Here is a 17,255-nt window from a genome sequence, read left to right as displayed (position 1 = left end):
CCTGCCACAACACCTGGCTATTTTTTGGTTGCAGTTGTCATTGTTGTTCGGCAGGCCCGGGCCAGGTTCAAACCCGCCAGCCTAGGTGTATGTGGCTGGCGCCCTACTCACTGAGCTACAGGCCCTGAGCCTAACCTCTGCTCTTTGACGAGTCTCAATTGGGGTGGCGGGGGGGTCCTAGATTTGCCCAAGGAAGGGCCCCTCTTTTAACAACTTGGAGTCTCTGGAGGAAGATGCATCATCTGTTTTTCCAACTGACCCTCTTTAAACTTGGGAGAGGAAGCTGTTTATTTCATAGACACAGATGATCTAATCTCTCTTTCTACCTTCCTTCTCTGGATGCTCGTTTAGTGGTGCACTGGATTCGGCTCACAGTAGCCCTGAGTGCCTGTTGTGTGTAACTCTGCCCAACTCTTCCAGTGAACTCACGTTCTTAGCTAGGAATCAGCCAGGGTGGGAGTATTTACACACAGTAATTGGCCACTGCTGCCAATCACTTACTGTTAGACACTTAGGTGCCCTGTCCCATGGGAGGCCGTGTGCAAGGCCAGCGGTGGTAAGGTGGGGGGCAGTGGTGTCTCAGGTCCCTCAGCTGACTGGGTGTTGTCTCTGGGGCCGCAGGACACCTGGTACGAGTTCCGGGTCCTGGCCGTCATGCAGGATCTAATCAGCGAGCCCAGCAACATCGCCGGCGTCTCCAGCACAGGTACTTTGGGGTTGGAGCATCTCTTACGATGACAGTGCTGTAAAGCCCACAGCCACCTGGGAGTCCCTTTGTGAAACGGCTGATAGAGAAAAGTCTGGATTGGCACCGACATGAGTCACAGCATTTCTTAAGCCCTCTGGGGCTGTGCTTCTGTGACACACAGCATTTTATTCAACTTAGGTTTCAGACTCACCTGTAAGTTAGCCATGTAAAGAAATTCAACCAGTGTTCTTAGAGTGGTCAAAAGGACTGGATTTCACAGTTGCTTGCTATACATTTTTAGTGTCCTCTGGTGTTACACTCTGTAATGGGGGGGCATGAATGAGAAGGCAGGAACAACAGGTCAAGTATTTACTGAATGTCTGCTGCAGACTTCTTTCTAATTATATGGGTTTTATTTGGCAAATTGTTGTTTGCCTCCGTTCCTTCCTCTCCCTGGATCTTTTCAGGCTAAATAAAGCCAACTCCCCAGCATTTTTTCCATTTTTCTCTCTTTCTCTTGGCCCTGGTCCCATTCCTGCACATCATCCCTCCAGCTACAGTTCCTGAAACCCAGCAGGGTCCCTCCCCGAGTGAAGGAGAATCCTTGATTTGGGAAGAGCAAACCAATAGTGGCGTCATTTCCTTAGGCACTGCTGGCCTGGAAAGCCCCGGGACCCAGCGGCAAGGATCTTGGCCGAGAAGCTGGTGCTGTCAGATTAACAGTGTTAGGAAGACGCTCGTGTGGGCAGCCTGCGGGGACGGGAGGGCTGAAACGTCACCAGTGTGGGGAGTAACAGTGGGACATGATTCTGCCTCTTCCACACCAGTGGACTTTTTACAAAACGAAGTGATCCTCCTAGAGGCAGCACAACCAGAGAGCTTCTGTCTTGGCTTCTCTCCAGGGGAGAGACTCAGACGTAGAGGGACAGCCAAGGCCAGATTAGAAGGCTTGAGCGTTTTGCAGGCTCATCGCAGCAGACTGTCTTTCTCGGTAGCTTGGGGCCTGGCTCCCAAAGGAAAGGTGCCTAGTCAGACAATTGCAGGCGGGTGCATGAGGGTGCAGCCGTCTCAGCACTCCCTGTCTTTGGTCCTGCCGTTTCTGAAAGCTGTAATGTTCATTTCCCTCTCAGCCAATCAACATTATTGATGGAGCCGTGAATTCTGGCCAAATATATCACACTATATCGATTTTCCCTGTGCTGAACCTAGAGTGGCACTTACTGATATCGCTGTCCTACGAGTGTATTACACAGGCTGGGGGCTCGTCCTGGGCTGTGTTATTGATGAGCTCTGTGTATGTGGGCATGACCGGGGCCTCTGTTCTTTACCTAAAAAGGGAGCACCCACCTATCTCTGCTGCCCCTGCCAGCTCTGTCCCTGAGATGACCAAAGTGTGCTAGTCTTTACTGCTAGAAGCTGCGTGCCTGTACTGTAATGGATTTAAAGATGGGTGGATCTGAATTCTATCGTGATAATCCCTCTCCCTGCCATAGTACAATAATTTACCCTTGCGGTGTCTTCATACATGGGCTCTTATTTTGTAGAGACAGCAGTGGGTGGCAGCAAATCCCAGATAGAACACAAGAGCGGCTGGGTTCTGGTTTGTGACTGAGGGCAGGGTCTATCTGCTAAGCGACTCAGAGTTTTTTCATTGAGAGAGTGGGAACAGTATATATGTGAGAAGGTCCGATCACGTGCATGCAATGCTTGGCAAAATGCAAAGCACCAGCAAGTATGGATCGTTGTTGCAATAAGGCATAGAGGCCTGTCTTCTTTGGAAGCTGTGTGCAGGTTACTTGACTTCGGGACGCTCTCCCCTTCTCTCTCTTCATGATGCCGTGCAACCTGTTGAGGGTTAGCGCTGAGCGTGGAGCCTGAGCCTCAGTACTGTCGTCCCGTGGAGGCAAAGCAGGACACTTGAGGACTGTGTGTCGGGGCAGGTGGGGGCCCGGGAAAAGACAGACTCGCGTGCTCTCTGCCCTCCCTGCAGACATCTTCCCGCAGCCGGACCTGACCGCGGACGGGCTTGCGCGGCCTGTGCTGGCTGGAATCGTGGCTACCATCTGCTTCCTGGCAGCTGCCATCCTGTTCAGCACCCTGGCCGCCTGCTTTGTCAACAAGCAGCGCAGGCGTAAGCTCAAACGTAAGAAAGGTAGGTGTGGGTCCCCGTCCCTGCATGGCCTGCGGGAGATGCTGCCCATCAGGAGAGATGGGCCCTTCCTAGCATGAACTCCCCTTGGAAATAGGGACATGGGACTTTTGTGGGTAGAGCTACCAGTGGGACCTGATTTGAAGGAGGGAGGAGGGAAGTGAGAATCACAGGGGAGGCTGACGGGCTGGGGCCTGAGCTGGTGCAAAGGCAGGGCACGGCAGGCACCGGCTTCTGAGCTATGCCCAAAGGTGCCAGACGTGAACGCAGCCCCTTCCTTCTGCGCTTGCTGTGCACGGCTAACCCCTGGGCAGGAGGAGGCTGAGCTGCTGGCGGCTGCGGCCTCAGTGGGCTCTCTCCCTTTCTTTTCCCTTGCAGACCCTCCACTCTCCATCACTCACTGCAGGAAAAGCCTGGAGTCTCCGTAAGTGTCTCTGACGCTAGAGGAAATATGCAGTGGTCGACAGTGGAATGTGGGAGGAGGTGGCGGTCCGGCACAGGTGGACCGTCCACCTCGCCCAGCCCCGGTTCTGTGTTTCTAAGCTGTTGACTGTTAATTGACCCATGTATTTATTTTAAGTTGTCCACACCAAGACACAGAGTGGTAGTATAATAATCCGTATTAGTGAGTCAGAAGCTCTTCAGTAGCCCTGGATGGTATTTCTCTAATTTTTTTCCCAGCCTAACAGATATGCCTTCATGATGTGTCTTGCTGAAGTCAGTATTAAAATGAGCTTGTGTTTCCTGCACAAGCAGACGTGAGGCCAGAGTGTGCTCGGGCAGAGTGAGGCAGTCTAGAATAAAAGCACAAAGGGGTTGTTCATTCCAGAGATGGCTGAGGCACATCCAGATGATGGAGAGTGGACCAAAGTAATTCTTAGCAAGAGACACAGCCTGTTCTCTCCAGCGTCACCTTCCTGGGAGTTAGTTGTTTGTTGGGAGAGGGATGAGCAGTCCTAGGCCAGCGTGCACCCATGCCTCACGGCCTCCTGGCTCTCCTCCTCCCGCAGCTTGTCCTCTGGCAAGGTGAGCCCCGAGAGCATCCGGACACTCCGGGCCCCATCAGAGTCCTCTGACGACCAAGGCCAGCCTGCAGCCAAGAGGATGCTGAGCCCCACCCGGGAGAAGGAGCTGTCGCTGTATAAGAAGACCAAGAGGGCCATTAGCAGCAAGAAGTATAGTGTGGCCAAGGCTGAGGCTGAGGCAGAGGCCACCACCCCCATCGAGCTCATCAGCAGGGGCCCCGACGGCCGCTTTGTGATGGACCCTGCTGAGATGGAGCCCTCGCTGAAGAGCAGGCACATCGAGGGCTTCCCCTTTGCAGAAGAGACCGACATGTACCCCGAGTTCCGCCAGTCGGACGAGGAGAATGAGGACCCGCTGGTGCCCACATCTGTGGCTGCTCTCAAGTCCCAGCTGACCCCTCTGTCGTCCAGCCAGGAGTCCTACCTGCCACCACCAGCATATAGCCCTCGGTTCCAGCCCCGTGGGCTGGAGGGCCCCAGCGGCCTGGAGGGTCGTCTCCAGGCCACGGGCCAGGCCAGGCCCCCGGCCCCCCGGCCTTTCCACCACGGCCAGTATTATGGGTACCTCAGCAGCAGCAGCCCTGGGGAGGTCGAGCCACCTCCCTTCTATGTGCCAGAAGTGGGCAGCCCCCTGAGCTCTGTCCTGTCGTCCCCACCCCTGCACAGCGAGGGGCCCTTTGGCCACCCCACCATCCCTGAGGAGAACGGAGAGAACGCTTCCAGCAGCACGCTGCCCTTGGCCCAGACGCCCACAGGAGGGCGCTCCCCTGAGCCCTGGGGCCGGCCGGAGTTCCCCTTTGGGGGGCTGGAAGCCCCAGCCATGATGTTCCCCCACCAGCTGCATCCTTGTGACGTCGCCGAGAGTCTGCAGCCCAAGGCCTGCCTCCCCCGAGGACTGCCCCCCACCTCCCTGCAGGTGCCCGCGGCCTACCCAGGCATCCTGTCCCTGGAGGCAGCCAAGGGCTGGGCGGGCAAGTCACCTGGCAGGGGTTCTGTCCCAGTGCCCCCCACGGCCAAGTGGCAGGACAGACCTATGCAACCTCTGGCGAGCCAAGGGCAGCTAAGACATACCAGCCAAGGTATGGGCATACCCGTGTTGCCTTACCCCGAGCCGGCCGAGCCCGGGGGGCAGGGCGGCCCCAGCACATTTGGCCTGGACACCCGGTGGTATGAGCCCCGGCCCCGGCCCAGCCCCCGGCAGGCCAGGCGCGCCGAGCCTAGTTTACATCAAGTGGTGCTACAGCCATCTCGGCTCTCACCTCTGACCCAAAGCCCCCTGAGCTCCCGCACTGGCTCCCCTGAGCTCGCCGCCCGAGCCCGGCCTCGCCCAGGCCTCCTGCAGCAGGCAGAGATGTCGGAGATCACCCTGCAGCCGCCAGCCGCGGTCAGCTTCTCCCGCAAGTCCACGCCGTCCTCAGGCTCTCCTTCCCAGAGCAGCCGCAGCGGGAGCCCCAGCTACCGGCCCGCCATGGGCTTCACCACTCTGGCCACAGGCTACCCGTCCCCTCCGCCGGGCCCCGCGCCTACTGGGCCTGGGGACAACTTGGATGTGTTTGGACAGACGCCTTCCCCTCGAAGGATGGGGGAGGAACTGCTCCGACCAGAGCCCCCCCCACCCACATTACCTACTTCAGGGTGAGTGTGAGCGGCATCTCCTGCCAGCTGCACCTGGTCAGCCTCCCTCCCCACTGCCACCCTGCCCCCACCCGTCCATCCACCCAGTGACAGGGCTTGTTTGCACACGCTGCAGCATCCCCTCGGGAGAGGAGTTCTGGCCACTACGGCCACGGCACTGGCAGGCTGTGGGCACAGGGTGGCGGTGCTTTCCTGCCCGGTACCCGGCCAGCAGCATGAGGGATCTTTTCTACCTGGCCCAGAGTGCCCAGAGGCCCGCAGCATTCCTGGGAGTGGCTCACCTAGGATAGGGGGACATGGTGTATCAGAGCAAGTGGCCTTGGGATGCCCCAGTCCCTCTTGGCCCTGAGGGCTTTCCACGTCCCCATGATCCTGGCAATGGGCAGTGGTGTCTGGGGCCTCTCACCGGCCTTGTGTCCAGCCTCTTTTTCTTCCTGGCCCCGCCTCCTTGCTAAGCAGGACCATATCTGGAGCCTGACTGCCCAGGACCACCAGGCCAGGGGCCTCCTGTTCCCAAACTCTGCCCCTTAACAGCCTTAGTGAGTGCCGGACTCTGGCCCCCCTCCATGGCCTGTCCTGGAGACTCACATCCTGAAGGCCTGGAGAAAAGTCTCAGACCTTGTGACCGTGTGCGGGAGCCACACACCCCATCCCCCTGTGTGCCTCGCAGGAAGCTGCAGAGAGACAGACAGACAGACAAGCTCCCGCGATCAGCCTGCCTGAGCGAGCACTCTAAACTGTAGCCGTGGGTATTCCAGGTACCAGAGCCTGGATGCCTGTCTGTGCCTCCAATTCTCTTGTCTTTCTGCCCTGCCCACCCCCTTCTCTAGTCAGTCTTTCTCTCCATCTTTCTTCCTTCGCCACGGTCTCTGGGTTGGCCCGACTTGCTCAGGAGAGCCTGCCACGTCTCTAGTGCCCCGGATGCCCTTCCCTGCCTTTCCCCTCTTCTCTTTCTCTCTCTCTGGCTCCGTCCTTTGGTCTCTCTTCTTGATGTAGCACCTGTGGAGGGGAGCAGAGAGTTCCAGAGCAGGCTGGCCTGGTGGTAGGCAGGATGGGGGTGGCCGAGGAGGGGGCCCTGTGCTCTCCCCTGCCCCTGTCCCCCACCCTCTCTGGTACCTGGAAGTGCAAGCTCACCTCTCACCTTCAGTCCCACGAGGGCTGCTGGGGAGGAGGAGGGCCTGGCGGGCGGCGGGGCGCAGGAGAGCTCTGGCTAGGGTCCGCCTCTGCCTGCAGGATGCTGTCTCCGCAGCTCTGTCTGTGCTTGCGCAGTGCTCATCTGCTTCCCCCCATCGTGCGTCTGGGTCTCGTCTCTCTCCTCTCCTCCCTCACCCATTCTCTGGCCTCGCCTGTCGCCTGTCTCGGTGCTCGCTGTGCCCCCCCTGCTTCCCTCTGGGTGTGCGTGGGCGGTTGACCCCGGCCGGTGTTGATAACTGCTTTGTTTCTGATTGATCTCAGCTATCTGGGCAGTGTTGTCGAGACAAGCCTCTCCTCAGCTCAATAGGTAAGGGAGCTCCTCGGCGGGCGGGCGGGGGCGGGCAGGCGGACGGGGCTTTGGCAGGGCCATTGCTTCCTGGACAGGGGATCCAGAATCATGTCCCCTCACCGCCCTGTGGGTGGCAGTGCCGCTCCCTGATCCCCATGGCTTCTGGGTTCCCCACATCGGGCCGCTCCAGGCCACGCTCGCTCAGATACCTGCCTCGCTGCAGCTTCTGGCCCCCCCATTCCCCACGTCTAGCCCCCTGCTAGCTCCCTTGTAGGTCCCCTCTCTCAGACATCTCACCAGACTGCTGTCAACACACCCAGGGCCTCCCACAGAAGCGCTGGGCTCTGCATGCACCCCAAGAGGCCCAGAATGCCAACATCGGCTTTGCACCCCTGCACCCTCAGGGCCACCCTGTTTTCCCAGTAGTCTCAGACATAGTGTCCCCTCCCTCCCTCCCAACACCCAAGGGCTCTTCTCCGGGACTGTTGCTCTCTCCCTGCCTTCTTGGGGTCTTCATGATACACATATTCGGTCCTTTCAAGGAGCATGAGGTTGAAGCGTGGCCCACGTCTTCCCTCAAGAGCAGGGTCTTCCTAAGGGTCAGGTCACCCGTAGTCCTACCAGGGCAAGGGCTTAGAAGTGTCACCACGTCCCTGTGCTCCAGCATTCTGCAGCCCATTCTTAGTTGCCACAGGACTGAACTGTGACCTCACCCCCAGGTCCAGATGGCTTTCAAGATCCTGGTAGTGGTCATGCTGACTTCCTTGGGCCATGCCATCAGGAGAGGATCTTGGGAGGATCTCCCTGGGGGTGGAGAAGGCAGTTTCCTTGGGGCAAAAGGGTATTGCACTGGCGAGAGGTGAAAACCCCAGGGATCAGCACTGCGTCCCTCCCTCTGTCCCACCGTGGCTGACCCCTCTTTCTACATGTCTTTCTAGTGGAGGCAAAAGGAATATGGATATTTTAAGGGCTGTCTCTCAAGAGGATTAGGTGCCTTGAGGATCACTCTCTCTCATAGAAACCTGGAAGGTTTTTGCCTCCATTGGCAATGCCCCTGGGAACATGCCCATGCAGGCAGCAGTGCCTGGCAGTGGGAGAGAGTGAGCCTCCTGTCTGGGTGCTCTTGGCTTCCTCAGGTCCAAAGTAGCTACATTCTTTCTTCCTAGAGAGGCCTAGGGAGGCTGATTCTCCTAACCAAGGACCATCAATCTCATGCAGTCATGAGAGTGGCCTCCCTTTAGGAGGGTTGACCGTGTGGCATTTCTTCATGATCTGCAGTTATAATGTTGTCACCAAACCCAGAGGCCCTGCAGCTGAGGGGAGGCTGACCAGGAGCCACACCACAACTGTGGGCAGGGAGTGGCCAGAGGCATCCCGCGGCCACCGAGCAACTGGGCTGCCCTCTAACTTCCCCATACTCCCACCCTGGGCCTGGGAGGTGTGGGTGCTTTAGACCAGTCCTCACCTGGCTTCTAGAAGCTTCCTGAACCCCATCCTCTTTGTTACTTCCTCCCGTCCTCACCCCATTCTTGGCCCCCTCTCTCCCAAGGGCCCCCACTGTGCCAGCCCCAGAGAGCCCAGCTAGCCTGTGTGTCTCTGCTGTGGCAAACCCAGAAACCACGGGATGATGGACCATTGTTTCTCTCCTGGGCCTGGCGGGGATCCCAGCTTAGGGGAAGGAAATCCTCGCACTGTTTCCAAGGCAGCCCTTCTGGGTGCTGTGGCAGGAGCCCCCCGCTCGCTCTCCCGCTTGCTGAGAGCCTCCGTGGCGGCGCGGTGGCTGCCGTGGCCGTGGGGAGCCACGGGCTCCTCTTTGGACGCTGTCTCCATGCTGCGCCTTTGCATGTGCCCCTCGGTCTTGCTTGGAGAAGTTGTGACACCTCCTGTCTACGTTCGTTCTCGCTCTGTTTCTATTCCCTGCAGTTTCTTTCCTGTTCCTTCCGCCCACACCTGTAGTTGTCTCTCCTGCCTTTCCTCTTTTCTCTCTCCTTTTTTTCTCCTCTTCCTAACTCCTATCTCAGCGTGGGGAGTTGGCCTGTCCTGTTTGTGAACTGCGAGGCAGCCGAGCTCCCTGTCTGATATCAGTAGTGCCCTGTCCCCACATCTCCTTCTCATCCCCTTCCCCAGTAAGGCTTGCAGTGACCTCGGCAAGGCCTGGGGTCTGGGAGCGTGGTGTGGCCAGGTGAGCCACAGGAATGAGCCCCATTTTGGAAGCTGCTGCTGCCACGTTCAGAGGCAGAGTGCTGGGTCTGACCCTGACTGCACTGGAGAGGCCCCGCCTGCTGTTAGGCTCGGTAGGTGCAGACCTCTAGACTCCTGGCTCTCCATGTGCTATGGGAGAATGGATTTGCCTTTTCCTTGGTGTAGACCTGGATTTCTCTGCCCCCCATCCACAGGCATAATCAGGCAAGTGGAGTTTGTTCTTAGATGGTTGGAAAAGTAGGAAAATGCTCTCAAAGCCACTGCTTCACCCTGCTCACTGAGGGAGGACTGAAACTGGGTGTTAGTGGTCATTTCCCTGGATGTGAAGGGGAGGAAACGTCCAGATGGACTTTGACCTTGCTGTCCTGGGGTTTTGCCTGCGTTTTGAACCTGGCTGCCTCTTTCCTCAGCTCCTCTGGGTGAGCAGAGCACTGGGCAAGGAAGACCTATTGGCCTACATGGGCGTGACTTGGCTTTTCTGTGGAATTTTTGAAAAGAGAGAAAGAAAAAAAGTGTGCGTGGGGAAGCCTTAAACTAAATTCCAGGCAATTTTTGGCAGTCTTAAACTGCAAGAAACACCGCCGGGCCTGGGTTTTGTGGCCTTTTGGCAATACTTGGGCTTCCTGGGAGAAGGCGAGCCGAAATGTTTGCAGAATTCCTGTGTATTTGGGAAGAATTCTGGCTGACGGGAAAGAGAACTGTGACCTCAACTTCCTGGAAAGCCCAGGGTTGGATTCTGTTGCAACAGGGTAATCTACGGGTCAAAATCAGCTTTACTTGACAGCTTAGTTCCAGGGACAGAATAGCTTCCCAGCTGAGGCATCAGGATCAAAAACTTCATTACCGGAGGCCAATGATGAAGTGACAGTGACAGTGGACATGGTTACCCTTTGTAGAAAAGGGAAGCAGTCTGATTCTAGAAGCCTTTACATGTTTACCGATAAAGCCTATTTCACGCCTTCTCTCATCCTGCTCGACACTTATTTGCTTTCATTTTTTCCCTCCTGCCTTGGGTGAGTGTCTTGGGTTTGAGCCCTGTGCCAAGAGTTCAGACAGGTGGACAGCAGGTGGCCTGGAAGGGCTGTAGCTTGGCTGTTTCTCACGGGAAAATCGGCTTCTCCTCCTCAATTTATCATTACCGTTGGGGAACTTTTGCCAGATTTCCCCCACCCCTGGTCTATCTCACCCTGGCTCTGCCATGGAAGCAGAGATCATCAGTGACTGGGTGTTAGACAGGGTGGGACACATTTATTTCTTGGGTGTGGCATGGATGCAGTGGTTTTTTTCTGTGTAGCTTCAATAGCTGTGTTTACTGGGAAGAAGTTTAAAGAGCATTAGCCTAAAGGTGAGAGGCCTGGTTCTATCTCATGATACCTGGATTACTGGACAAGGTGCCTGACCTCTCTTGATTTCACCATCTCCATCTGAAAAGTGGGGGTCAGTGTGGTATTCACCTCTTAGAGTTGCGATCAAGGTTAAAGGCGTTTCATAGAGAATAGGACAGTGCTCAGGACAGTACGTAGCAGGCTAGATGGTACCACTGAAATAGTAATTCAATGTTGATTCTGACAGTCTTATCTACCTCGGCAGCTTCCCTGGCTTGAACACTTCATAGAGATCGTTGGGGGCCTTCCCATCCCAGTTTCTCTCATGCCCTAGCCAGCTGGGGTTAGCTCGGAGGCACTGTTCTTGCTTGTCACATGTCTGCCCAGGCCACACGTTGCTCATCTTTTTCAGTCCTTCTGAGGAGGCTGGCCAGGACCAGAAGACAGAGGTCGATGGAGTGGGTGGGTTCATGTCTTTGATTTTCCTTTTAGGCAGCATGAAGAAGCCATCCGTAGTCAAGGAGGAGAGGGGATGACGACATTGCTCCAGCACTGGGGAGGCGTGCTCGCTCCTGCCCTGGGCAACTCACCCTTTGTCTGCCTTCCAATTCCCTGCCTGCTGCCGCTGCCCTGGTGCAGGATGTCTCGGGGTAGCTGGCATAGTTTGCAAAAGAGGAAGGAAAGCGGTGTGGGCGTATTGGGTCTTTGGGGGAGACTTGACTTCTGACGGTGAGTTAGACTACTTTCCTGGGAAGTGTGTGTGCCTCGGCAAGCCTCGTAGCTCTGCTGTCAGGGGATATAGGAAATGAAGACTTGTCTCTGAACTGAACTTGGAGGGAGCTTCTTGATACTTTATGGACTGCAGGACTATAGTATGGTGACATCCCTCCAAGAAGATGGAGGTCACGTCATTGCCAGTTGATGCAGGAATCTCCAGAAATGGGAAGCTTATCTACAATTAGTCTGTAAGTTTCCTCTTCCTGCCTCCCTGCAAAGACATTTGATGTTAGGGATGTGGGGCTGCAGTCTTCTCATCCCTCTAACATTTTTTTTTTTTTTTTAAATCTCAGACTGTTTGCTGACCTCTGCGGAATTCTTTTGCCCTTATAGGGTAGTCTGTTCTACTTCTTTTAATCAGGATTTGCTAAACACTGATTGCCCTGGAGATGGGGGAGGGAGATGAGAATGTTGAGGAGAGGAAGAGCGGGGGTCATACCCATCCACTATGGCCTTAGAGCATTCCCGCTCCCCTGATCCTGAGCTGGCTAATACTGGTGCTGTTGAACACAGAGGTGACCCGTCTTTCTTTCCCCGCTTTATTCCCCAGGGGCCTCGTTGGGCAAACTTTGAGAGCAAATGGCATTAATAATGTGTTTTCTATATTATCTTCTTTTACGACTTTGTTTATTTTTTGAGACAGGATCTCGCTGTGTTGCCCAGGCTGGAGTGCAGTGGCGTCATTGTAGCTCACTGTAACCTTGAACTCCTGGGCTCAAACAATCCTCCTGTCTCAGCCTCCTGGGTAGCTGGGACTACAAGCATGCATCACTGCACCTGGCAAACTTTTCTATTTTTAGTAGAGGCAGGGTGTGGCTCTTGCTCAGGCTGGCTTCAAACTCTTGAGCAAACTCTTGAGCTCAAGCAATTTTCCCACCTTGGTCTCCCAGAGTGCTAGGATTAGAGGGGAGAGCTACCACCATTGCGCCTGGCCCCTTTATAACTCTTGAAAAATTCTCTCCCGTTTGCACAGAGTGTTGGAGACCACACCTCCCCCCAGTCCTCTTTGGCCCCCTTTGAGCTACAGCCCGGGCTCCAGGTGAATTGGTGACCATGTCTTTAACCATGCAGTTGACCCAGCAGGCAAATGACAAAGTCCATTTCACAATCACAGTGGAGAAAGAGAGAGCTAAATATGTGGCCTCCTTTCCCAACCACCTTTGTTTCTCTGTGGAGTCTTACCATACACCGACACTTGTTAGAGACCGATAGCAGGGCCCTTGCGGGCCTGCTAGACACGGATCTCTGTCATAATCTCCTGCCACCCTCTTCTGTTCTCTTACATGACTAGGGAGATCTGAGCCTAGTCTGCAGGGTCATGGAGACGCCTCTGCTGAAAATGTAAATGACAAGTATTTGTTGCCATTAGCTGTAGAGGTTCTGGCTGAATCTTGAGGAGGACGGGACGAAGCTCGGTGAAGCCTGGTTTTGCCAGCATGGCTCGCTGGCTGCGGCCTTTTTTGGTTAGCCTTCCCTTCCCTGCAGATGGGGGACAGTGCACTGGGATGGTGACTGCTCCTCTCCTGCTCTCATTCACCCTTTTACTTTTCACGGAAAGGTCTTAACTGAGATGATGTCGAGGAACTTCAGAAGCTGAACCTGCTTCCTTCCCTGACACTAACGCGTCCCGGCTTGAGCCGTGTGGGACGGGGCTGATTATTAAAGTCTCTCTCTCCTTTTCCTAGGGTCTTCTGGTTGTTCTGCAGGTTGGGTTTCATCTGAGGCAGCCCACGCCACTGGAGCTTCCGACAGGGTGTTCTCCCTTCCAGGAGCAATAGAAAGGCAGGTGTCAAGGAGCCATCCAGGACACCTTGGACTCCAAAGAACTGGACTCTATCCTCCTCTGGGTCAACCGTCTGGTTTCCTTGCAGCCCTTCTTCAAAAGCTCCCTCATATGGGAGTTGACCTGTGCTCTCTAATTGTTCCTTCCAGAACACTTCCACCTGCACCCGGGAATGCTGCTGCACCTGAGAGGCTGGAGGCTCTGAAATACCAACGGATAAAGAAGCCCAAAAAGTCATCCAAGGGCTCTTCGAAGTCAAAGAAACGATCCGGTAAATGGTGGGAAGCAACCTGGTCCTCTCTTTCCACCTTGCCTTGCCGTTATGAGGATTGCCAGGCTCAGATCCCAACCTTGGTTTTCCTCTAGAGTTGAACCCATCAGCTTCTCTTGTTCTTTGTTTCTTTGGCAACCCTAATTTTCAAGTGAGACACGCAATTTTCATGTACAAAGCAAGAAAGATAAAGCTAAAAATCTCTCATTGCCCCCTGAATGTGTTTCCACCACCTAGAGGACCACATACCTTCAGATCCCTTTCTGTGCCTACAGCTTTAGAAAATGCATTCTATTATTTCATGTAGCTTTAAACAACATATATATACTCCCCCCTCCACCACTACCAGGGGGTAGTCCACCTTCAAATAGCTCCATCTTTTTGCACTATACAGAGGGTGTCAAAAAATGTATACACATTTTAAAAAAGGAAAAAAAACTGTATTGAAGTTGTAATACTGAATATCTACTGATAACAAAAGATGAATACAAGTCACGATTGATTTCTGTGATCATAGGAGGTACTCGAAGTGCTTACCATCAGCATCCAGACACTTCTGATAATGGTGACCCACTGTTGAGCCAAGTATTCACTTACGTCACTGTAGATGCCATTTCAATTTCTTCCTGAAGGAGCTCCAGTATAGCCGGTTTTCTGTGGTAACCATGTCCTTTAAGGTCCCCTGTCTTCGTGCCACCATTGTTGTATCTTCACAACATTCTCGAATTTCAGTGCCACTTCCAAATGGTCTTGCCCTCCTTTACGAGAATGACACCTGTGTTTCCACCATTTTCTTTGACATCCTCCTACAGTGGCAGGGTGACGCTAGCATCCATCTCATCAACCTCATCTTTTGAGCCAGTATCATAATTACTACCATAATTCAATTCAGCTTTGAAAAGTAATACACAGATAACATCTCTTAAAATGTGTAACATGTTTTGGACGCCCCAGGTATTTCTCCTCCCTCGTTCTAGACCCTCTAGTCAAACACGGGCATGATGAGGCCCTGTGTGGTTCTCAGGGTGCCACGGTGGTGTGGGCCCAGCCTCTGCAGGGCGACTAAACTTTTCTCAGTGACGTAGAGTTGAACCCCCTCTGCGTCCTATAGAAAGGGCACCTCTCTTGAAATATGTCTGATGTTTATCCAACAGAATAGGTAGCTTCTGAGATAGAGCGAAAATAATCCATCCTTCTTTTAGGCATTAGAAAATTCCTCAATAGTTATCAAATGCTCTGTTTTCTCCAGCGGTTTGGGGAGTGTCATGGCAGGCTGTCAAGGAAGCGTGTAGGACAGTTCCTTTGCTGATCTTTGGTAACTACTATAGAGTAACTTCCTTTAGAAGGGGGTTGTACAGAAGTGAAGCCCCTGGATCTTCAGGAGATGGTAATGACTTATCCATCGCTTACCTTTTGGGTGGTGCTCAGTTTATAGAGGGGAATATATACTGAGGCAGGAAAAAAATGAATATTTTAGGGCTTGAGTGAAATTAGAGCCCAATGCTGAATTTTCAACCCCTTAAGCACATTTCGGTTTAAGACCCACCAGTATGTATTATATATATGTGGATATATATATTATATATATACACATACACACATATGTGTATATGTATAATTTATGTTTGTTTATCGCAAAAAAAGTCACAACAGGTGTCTGTATTCTGTCTTGTTCTGATGGCAGTGGTCCTGCTACCTGTTTGGTGTTGACAACTCTCAAATGGCTGTGCTTAGCCCAGATTCTTCCGTGGGGTCAGGTCTCCTATTTCTAGTTGCCTGCTGCACATGCACTTGGGTGTTTCATTAGCCTTTGAGATGTCTAAAATAGAGTTATTGATTATCCTCCCTGAATCCTCCTCAGTTCTTCCCCAGTTCTTGCCTTCACTTACATCCACTCCACTTGGTAAGGTCTTCTGAGTCAGCAGCTCCATCATACCCTGAATCTGGCCGCTTCTGTTTCCGCAGCTCACTGCATTCTGAACTGCCTTTCCCTTGCTGACTGCAGCACGTCACAGGGGCTCAGCGGCTGGTCCCTGCACCTTGCACGGTCTATTTCTCACACGGCCACCAGGGGGAGCTCTAGAACATGTACCAGCTGCCCCCTCAGTCACGGACACGGACACACACACACACACACACACACACACACACGACACTCCTCTGAGTAAAACCTTCCAGAAACGTCCCATTGCAACCAGAACAGATTTCAAACTCCTGGGACACGCCACCCATCTTTCTGGCCTCTCTCTGCCTTGGCTGGGATAAACTCCCTTCTGTGTTGGGAACTTGGCTTGTTAGCGGGATTTTTGCCATTGCTCTTCCTTCTGCTGGGAATCATTTGATAGATTGATAGATAGATCTGAGGAGATCTATCGAAGACTCTCAAGTCAAGGCTCACGTTTCACCCTTCAGGGAGCAGAAGTGGTGCTTCCCTTGTCTGCTGTCACATCGGATCTTTCTTTGTAGCACGCTCAGTGTCTGCAAATTCTCCTTCTGTATTTGCTACGTCTGGACAGTTTGTCTCTTCCTCCCCTCCCCCGAACTAAAGTATAATCTTCTAGAAAGAAAGGCTCTCCAGCTGCATTGCCAGAGAGGCCGTGAACAGAGGTGTGGCCCTGGCAGGCCAGGGAGCCTCAGGTCCGACTATTGCATATGATTAAAATCTTGGGCAAAGTCTGTCCTTGCTTGGCATGGGTGAGGAAAATGTATTGAGTCTTGCTCTGTTCTTAGAAGCTCTGGTCCCCAGTACCTGGGAGGCACTGAAAAAGAAATATTTATAGATTGACTAGATTTCTTTCTATCAACAGAAAGAAAAATCATTCGTCCAACTTCCTTTACTCTCATTCTAATGAGGCAAGCAGGGCCGAGTTGTGGTGACGGAGGTGGTTTCTCTGCAGCTGTTTGGTTCTGTCTTCCCTACACTAGGGGATTCCTTTTTTTTTTTTAATATTAGGGACTCAGAACATATCCCCTGACAGGTGGAAGAGGTGAGTGTGTGAGGCTGTGCGCCTCCTTTTCACCTGCGTCTTTTCTTTTCTTTTGCATACCTGCCCCCGTCCCCTAGACGGTCCTGCCTCCCAGGCTCAGCAGCTCCCCAGCTCTCAGGTTCTGTGGCCCGATGAAGCTGTCTGCCTCCGGAAGAAGAAGAGACACTCTCGTCCTGACCCCTTTGCCCGGCTCTCAGACTTGTGTCACCGCCAGCTTCCAGAAGACCAGACGGCAATTCTCAACAGTGTGGACCATGACGATCCTGGCCATGCCACTCTGCTATGATCCAGCCCCACTCTAAGTGTCCCCAGGGCGAGGTGCTGGGCTCATGGGGCAGGGAGGGACGTTGTGCGTGGCGTGTCCTCCTCTGCCCGCCAAGGGATGGCCCAGACCTGTGTTCTGCGTGCTCTCGCTCCTCCAGCTGGCTTCGCCTCTGGGACGGGGGGCTGGGGCAGACCCTCCACCTGTGGGTTAAGGTCAGGAAGTGAACTGGGGACAGGGAGACGCGTGTCTCCTCCCCTCTCCCGCCTGCTTCCCTGCATTAATTTTTCTCACCTCTTCCAATATCTTTGGAAGTGAAGGAGAGGAAAGCAATGGCTTTTATTGCTCTCGGCTTCTGTCTCGGTTTCCCTAGTCCTGGTGAAGGCCTGGATCTCCATGCCGTCTCCCAAACGCCACGCATATATAGATGCAGATACAAACGCATATGTGTGTAGTGTGTGGGCTTCGCTACGTGTGTATATATGTACATTGAAGCAAAGCGCTGTTGCTCGCTGTGGTCAATGCAGGAGGAGGAGGAGGGCGGTGGCCAGCGGGGTTTGTGAGTGAGGCTGTCCCGATCTGGCTGGGTGCCTGGTGTCTGTCTTGAGGGATTCATCCTCCTGAAACAGGACTCATGCCTCTTTACTGAGTTACACCATTTGTCTCCT

At 53.9% G+C, this 17,255-nt stretch overlaps 1 protein-coding gene across 1 annotated transcript in view; it reads left to right on the top strand.

The window, feature by feature from the left end:
* Nucleotides 1–17,036, top strand: part of IGSF9B (immunoglobulin superfamily member 9B) — a 47,040-nt gene extending 30,004 nt beyond the window's left edge. The window contains exons 15-20 of the mRNA XM_003795916.2: nucleotides 622–706; nucleotides 2,679–2,840; nucleotides 3,216–3,261; nucleotides 3,848–5,497; nucleotides 13,217–13,338; nucleotides 16,403–17,036. Coding sequence (XP_003795964.2) covers nucleotides 622–706; nucleotides 2,679–2,840; nucleotides 3,216–3,261; nucleotides 3,848–5,497; nucleotides 13,217–13,338; nucleotides 16,403–16,611 — 2,274 coding nt within the window. The 3' untranslated portion in view covers nucleotides 16,612–17,036. The remainder of the gene's footprint in view (nucleotides 1–621; nucleotides 707–2,678; nucleotides 2,841–3,215; nucleotides 3,262–3,847; nucleotides 5,498–13,216; nucleotides 13,339–16,402) is intronic.
* The last annotated feature ends 219 nt before the right edge of the window (nucleotides 17,037–17,255 follow it).

Source organism: Otolemur garnettii, unplaced genomic scaffold (genome assembly GCF_000181295.1).
Source record: "Otolemur garnettii isolate 467f Iridium unplaced genomic scaffold, OtoGar3 scaffold00097, whole genome shotgun sequence".
NCBI classification, from domain to species: domain Eukaryota; kingdom Metazoa; phylum Chordata; class Mammalia; order Primates; family Galagidae; genus Otolemur; species Otolemur garnettii.
This window is presented reverse-complemented; position numbering and strand designations above follow the sequence as displayed.